Below are 7289 nucleotides of genomic sequence, written 5' to 3' on the forward strand. Positions count from 1 at the left end.
CTTTTATTTTGAAATAATTAATGAATGAAAATTATCGTATACATATTTGTTTTAATAAATAGAAAGACCCTGCTGAATCAATTGTCAGATTTACGCACTTCCTAAAGATTTCTTGATATGTTTTGTCACTGGTCCTTATTCAATATATATGGGTGGATTTGCTGTTATAATATATGGCTGGCACACGACATTATTAGTTATGGGATTGTTCATGTTGGCCTTATCTGTTAGTTATCTTATATTATATGTGGCTTTGGGTTGCTAATGTTAACCACCTAGCAAGGTTGTATAGTCATTCTTTAATGTTATATTTTGGAGTCTATTATTATGTTGCACTTAATTTGGTTGCTTCGTCTTTTTTAGTCTTGTGCTTCCATTTTTTTTACTGTTGTAGTTATCTTATCCTGCATCTGTATATCTTAAGATGCATGGCCCTACACCTCTCTGGGTTGAAGGTCAGACCTTATGTTATATTTTTAGTTAGCCGGAAAAATTGCCTAATATATGCCTGAACATATTTCATTTATGTTTGATGATGAAAACATTTTAATTCAAAGAAAAAATATTGGACGCGTGACAGAGAAGAAGATCCCGTTTTTTTAAATGCTTCTCATGTTACAGAAGAAGTTGGTCTTTGTCAAGATTTGGGAGCTTTTCTTGATAAAAAGGTAGTTACATGTCTTCGCCAACCATCACAAGGACCAACATTTGGAATCAAGTGAGGTGCAGCAGGTGGCGGATATAGTCAAGTTATTCCAATGGATGAGTTCAATCTTCACTTAACAGGAGATATTCATGCGATAACAGCTGTAAACAACCTTTTGACTGGTGCCATTGATGCACGAATGTTTCATGAATCAACCCAAAGTGATAAAGCACTTTTTAACCGTTTGTGTCCTGCTGACAAAGAAGGTAAAAGAAAATTTAGCGACTTCATGTTCAGCCGTTTAGAAAAACTTGATATCACATGCACTATAATTTTTACTTGGGACTAGGGTGGGTACCTAATTTTACATGAAAGAATTTTCATCTATCTAATCAGGCTGTTGCTATTCAAGATCAGGTACTTTCTTTGTGTGAATTCAAGATTTTCTAAGGAAGATAAGGAATTAAATTATATTATATTTTCTTTTCAGATAATGGTGATAGTGGACACAAAAATAAAAATGTCCCGTCAGGATTTATTGTACATCTATTACTCATCTTGGAGTCCTAAAGGTCTATCAATTTCCCGTACATTATTTTTTGTTTTTATTGCACTCTACAATAATTGTTATTAGAATTTTTTTTCTTACTTACTTGAACCTACTAAGGTGATTTGTGTTTCCATGTGGTAGTGTTTTTGTCATAGATGACTTCAAAGGAATCGAGGGGAGTTGTTGTTGAGGGGAAAAAGGCATTTGTTTTAGCTCAATCAATTTTTACACGGCTTAAACATTGGAGGTGCTACAATCAGTTTGGTATCTGGAGGTAATATTAGATCCAGTGGAGGCTTCATAGGGCTGAGACTAGCAGTCAGACGAAAGGCCCTCGACAGTCAGAGAAAGATCCATAGTGCTTTGCCGAAACTTTCGGGAATTTAATGGAAGCAAGGACGGGACCGGAAGTGTATACCATGGTCTCCACGCTCAGTTTTAGCTCAAAGACCGAGACTACTTAAAAATTAAACAAATTTAATCCTGCATTGTAATCCACATATTTTTTGTAAAAATGCATTCAATTATTTTACAAGCATAAATACGTTTAACAAAAAGATTTTAAGTGATTTTCTATTTTAATAGTTGAAATCTAAAAATGCCCGTGCCTTCTATTATGCTAGTATTATTCAATATCAGAATGATGATAACTTAAACTTGATAATGAATAATAAATAATAAATAGTTAATAATTATAATTAATATTAACATTAATTATAACAATCAAGAATTAAGAACAATGCTTATCATTATTGTTAGGCTAAAACACACATAAGCCCTTCAAGTTGACATCGATGTTCACATGAGCCCTCAAACTACCGTTTTGTACGGTTCAGCACCTCAACTACCAGATTTGTTTGCATAAACCCTAACCCGGTTTTTCCTATACTCACAGCTCTCAGTTGGCAAGGACAAGCGAGTAATTACCCATAAACAATGGAAATTGTACACATTGACCCTAATATCTTTGGGTTGAAAAGCCAGAAATCAAGCTGCAACACACATAAGCTTTGGAGAGTGAGCTCAGAGGGACTCGACCTTGCAAACTCCATTTTAGCTCGATTTGTTTTGATTTTCGAAGGAGGATTGGCGCGAAATGAACATCCGACCCACGATGGTTGTCCGTGACTACGATGACCCTCATTCACCACAATATGGTATGTGATCTACTACTTCTATTGTACTCATTTGTAGAAGCTAGGTTACATTTCGACTTTTTTGTGTTGTGGTGTACAAGTGCATAGTTGAACTGCTTAGTATAGCCTTGTGTATGCCTTGCTCGTGTTTTACTGTATGTTTGAATTTGAGTTAACACTGAAATATTTGTTTTTGTCCGTAGCTAGTGGTGTCGACATGTTAAGTGTGAGGTTATATCATGGTGGAATGCTCAACCGGTTACCTCATACAGAATATCTAGGTGGCCAGCTAACTGTCTACGATTTTTGGGGGTTAGATTCCATCTCCCTCGAAGAAATAACCTCTAAAATAGAAGCCTTAGGATATGTTGGGATTCATTCTGTTTATTATAGAGTTCCAGGACTGCTAATGGATGTTGGCATGGTTGAAATAAAAAAAGAGTGTGATCTTACAAAGATGCTAGAGTATGCCAAGGCTAACAACTATAGGATAGATTTGTATGTTAAACATTTCTTCTTGGAGGAAGGGTCAGGACAGACTTCTAATGACATTTATTCCAATGTTTGTCCAGATGAACATGTTTCAAATGAAAGTCATGATGTAGGTTATTTCATTGATGAGATTGAAGATTATGAGTGGGAGGACAGTGACTACTCAATGGGAGAGGAGGAGGATGACAGATTATTTGCAGAGAATGTGGATGAAGAGGCTGAATGGATAGGTAGGATCAAGCAGACACTGGGATTGTCAGAAGATGGGGATGATAGTGTTGGTGTAGACTCTGATGAAGAGGTGTCCAAGGAATCAGATGTTGATTCTCTAGAGCAGTTCATGGAAACTCTGGCAGATGAGTGTATTGTTGGAATGAAGAAGATTACTTGGCCAATTTATGAAGACTCAGATGATCCTGCATGGGAGGTTGGCATGCTATTTAAAGACCAGCAAGAATGTAGGGACTCCATAATCAAGCACAGCTACAAACAGGGTAGGCAAATCCACTTCATCAAATCTGACAAGAAGAGGGTCAGAGCTGTGTGCAAACATCCTTGCCCTTGGTATATGTATGCAAGCTTGAATTTTGATAAAACATTTCAAATGAAGCAAGTGGGTCCAGGTGCATATATCATGTTATATTCTCATTTTTTATTTATTCATTTTGTATGTATTTATTTCTTTAACTACTTTTTGGTCCTTTATTGGCTTTTGCTGTTCACATGTCTTAAAGGGTACATATGGTCTGCAGTTTATGTAACCCTAGATCTATAATATGCAGAACACACATGTGTTAGGCAGCAGAGGGATCTTCCCCTAATTCATTCTGGGTTCCTAGCTCAAAAGTATGAATCTGAATTCAGAATTAACCCTTCTTGGCCCATCACTGCTTTCCATAAGAGAGTTTTAATGGATATTCAAATTGATTTCAATCCAAATGTGTTGAGGAGAGCTAGAAGGAAGTGTATGAAGAACATAAAGGGGATAGATGCTGACCAGTATGCAAAGCTATGGGACTATAGGATGGAGTTGCTGCAGAGGAATCCTAATTCTACTATTGAGCTTCAATTTGAGTCTGGTAAGCCTCAATACCTCACTGTCCCATTTAATTTTACAGTTCATGTAATTTTAGGCTTCTGTAAATGTTTAGGGCTCCCTGGAGTGTTCAAAAGGATGTACATATGCTTTGGAGGACTCAAACATGGATTCAAGTTAGCTTGCAGAAAAGTAATTGGTCTTGATGGCACTCACATAAAGAATCATTACAAAGGCCAGATACTCACAGCAGTTGGGGTTGACCCAAACAACTGTATGTACCCTCTTGCTTATGCTGTTGTTGAAGCTGAAAACAAAGATTCTTGGGACTGGTTTGTGAAGCTGCTAAGACAGGACATTGATGCTGGTGATGGTAGAGCATGGACCATTATAAGTGATAGACAGAAAGGACTGTTGAATGTTGTGGCAGAGGTGTTGCCTGCAGCTGAACACAGATTTTGTGTTAGACACATGCACAACAACTTCAAGCAAAAGTATCCTGGTAGGTCCTTGAAAGATAAGATGTGGTGTGCTGCAAGAGCTCCTAATGTTCAAACTTTCAATGAGTACATGGAGCAAATCAAGAGAGAGCTCCCTGCAGCTTATGATTGGTTGGCTAATGTACCTCCACATCACTGGTCTAGGTCATCCTTCAAAACAGAGAACAAGTGTGATATTCTCTTAAATAACATGTGTGAATCATTCAACAAGAGCATTGTCACTGCAAGGTCTGAATCTATCCTTGTGATGCTAGAGATGATAAGGGAATATCTGATGGCCAGACTGCAAAAAAAAAGAGAGAAGGCTGGTACATGGGAGGATAGGAGAGTGACCCCAAAGTGTGGGTTGTTGATTGACAAATACAAGAGGTGGAGTGGTAATGTTTATTCAGCATATGCTGGCTACAATTTGTTTCAAGTTAACACTGTTAGTGGCAATCGATTTGCTGTTGACCTAAACAAATGGACTTGTGGATGTGGTAGATGGGAAGGCCTAAACTCAAGCGAAGACGTGATGGAAATGACGACAAGGATAAAACTGGTGCAGATGGGGTCAAAGTGTTGAGGAGGGTAGACCAAACTAGTGTTAGGTGTAGCCGATGTAAGCAAAGTGGCCATAATAAAAGAACATGCAAAGATGCACAATCATCGACTGATGACCATGTTGGTGCAACTGCTGTACCTACACCAATAATTGTTGCTGACACTGCAGCCCTCATTGTAGAGGATGATCAAAATCCTGACTGCATTTTGGAAATGGATGTACATGAAGCACCAGTGGGCACTCAAGGTAGTCAGACCTCAGCAGCAGAATCAAATGTTGAATGGCCTCAAGTTGTTGGCACCCCACCTGAAACTGTGTGGCCAGCTTGGCCTGGAGTGGAGCTAGTTTCACAGGTTGTCAAAGGCAAACAGACCCTCAGAGGTGGTAAGGGGAACAACAAGAACAAGTTACCCCCTCCAACAAACTACACTGGACCAAGCCTACATGGTTGCAGTACAGAGGAACCTGTCCAGCAGTTCAAGACACATGTAGGTGGAACTGAGGTTGAGTCGGCAACATTTACGAAGAACGGCAGTTATGTTTACACACAAGGTGCTCTAACAAAGGCTTTGGCAGCAGCTAAAAGGAAGGTTGGTGAGGGCAATAGTATTGCAAGTCAGTTAGATGATACCATGCATACAGATGGAACTGGAGATGAAGCTGGTGGTGAGGATGCCACGTAGATATGATCTTGAATGGTGGTGATGCAGTAGTTGCAGACTGAAAACTTGTCCTCCTTTTGACTTTTTTTGGTGAGCCTATCAGTGAAACTGTTAGTGCTGTGCAAGACATCTAATGCTACTACCTTGAATCCTTAAAACTTTGTTTTGATTTTGTTGCTAGTTTGAATTTTGCCACTAAACTAACTGATGTATGGCTCAGTCAAAATTGCTTTTCTCTTTATGGTCATATTCAAGGTATTGTAACTTGTAACTTGCATTTATGTTGGTTGTTATGACCCTGCCTAAGTACGAAATCCATCTATATAAACCAGGTCTTCAGCTTCAGTTTTTCACATCCACAAAACACAAAAACACAGAAACACAGTGCTAAAAAATGGTCAACTGGAGCAAACCATCCTTGAACCACTACAAGGTGAATGTTAAGGGCTTCTTCAATAGGCCTAGTTTCACAGCAGTGGTGGGTTGCATCATCAGAAATGATGGTGGACAATGGGAGAAGGGGTGTGGGGGTGTCATTGGCCTTGCGGATCCAGTCTCGGCACAGCTATGGGCCATTTTCTATGGCCTTAAGCTTGCATGGGAGTGTCACAAGACCAGTCTCATTCTTGAGACTGACTGTGAGGCGGCACTAGGCCACGTACTCCATCCAGACCCAGCTTACCCACTGGCTGATCTGGTCACTATGATCAACAACCTCCGGGCGGAGGCGTGGGATGCTCTTGAGTTGGTATGCATCCCGGAGTCCGCAAATGCTGCAGCAACTGCTTTGTCCTCCCACTGCCTAGCTGGTCGTGGCGGTGTGGATGATTTTGTTTCACCACCTCGATCCATTAGGGCCATCATCTCTCTTGAGATGGCAAATTAAGAGGGTAGTTGTTCTGTTTGTAAGGTTGTTTCCTTTCTATTATTATGTATTTGAATCAATGGGGCTGCTTTATTAAGATGTTTATGAATGTGTTGTTTTGTTACATAATTAAGCATCTTCATTCATTCATTCATTAAAAAGATCAAATTACAATATACATATACACTAATACATCATACTAATACAATGCCAGAACAACAACACAACTAAAACTGCTAAAGCACACAGCCATTGCTTCATTCTCCTCTCGTTTCGACCACGCTTCTCGATTTCACATTCCAATCTTTCGATTCTTTTTAACAAGCCAGGGATAATATTTCGAGATCTACCACAAACAGGAGGGTCATGCCACTGGTGAAAGTTGCATCCCATCCTACGGTTCTTCTGCAAACAGAAGCAAACACACATATTTAAAAACAGAGAAAAAAACTAACAATGTGTTGCACTAGCTCCTTACCATGTACATGGAGCAACCCCAGAATCTCCTCCCAGGATTCTTGTCGGTCCACGACGTCCTCAGCACTGGACTCAAACCGCAACCACAAAAATCAGGACTGTGAACATTTGATGCAGAGCTATACGAAGACATTGACAGAGGAGAGGTTGAGCTTCTTTGATTGCAGTGCGTTTATATATATTCAACCATACTACACTGTTGCAGTTTAAAATGGAGGGTTAATGTATACGTTGAGGTTCCAGCAAAAGTAGCTTGCCCACACTGCCCTTGCACTCTAACGGCTAACTGAGAGCTGTGAGTATAGGAAAAACCGGGTTAGGGTTTATGCAAACAAATCTGGTAGTTGAGGTGCTGAACCGTACAAAACGGTAGTTTGAGGG

At 39.6% G+C, this 7289-nt stretch overlaps 1 protein-coding gene across 1 annotated transcript; it reads right to left on the reverse strand.

The window, feature by feature from the left end:
- Positions 1-6617: 6617 nt before the first annotated feature.
- LOC108198505 (uncharacterized) lies at positions 6618-7041 on the reverse strand. The gene is made up of 2 exons (XM_017366259.1): positions 6910-7041; positions 6618-6836 (listed from the first exon to the last, which is right to left on the reverse strand). Exons 1-2 carry the CDS (start codon positions 7039-7041, stop codon positions 6618-6620), a joined length of 351 nt encoding a protein of 116 aa, XP_017221748.1.
- Positions 7042-7289: the final 248 nt, after the last annotated feature.

The sequence above is a fragment of the Daucus carota genome, chromosome 8, assembly GCF_001625215.2.
Source record: "Daucus carota subsp. sativus chromosome 8, DH1 v3.0, whole genome shotgun sequence".
Classification (NCBI taxonomy): Eukaryota; Viridiplantae; Streptophyta; class Magnoliopsida; order Apiales; family Apiaceae; genus Daucus; species Daucus carota.

Coding starts and splice junctions, on each gene's coding strand:
- LOC108198505 (XM_017366259.1), bottom strand. CDS start 7,041: ATGTCTTCGTATAGCTCTGCATCAAATGTTCACAGTCCTGATTTTTGT. Junction 6,837..6,909: donor GGGGTTGCTCCATGTACATG/GTAAGGAGCTAG, acceptor TTCTGTTTGCAG/AAGAACCGTAGGATGGGATG.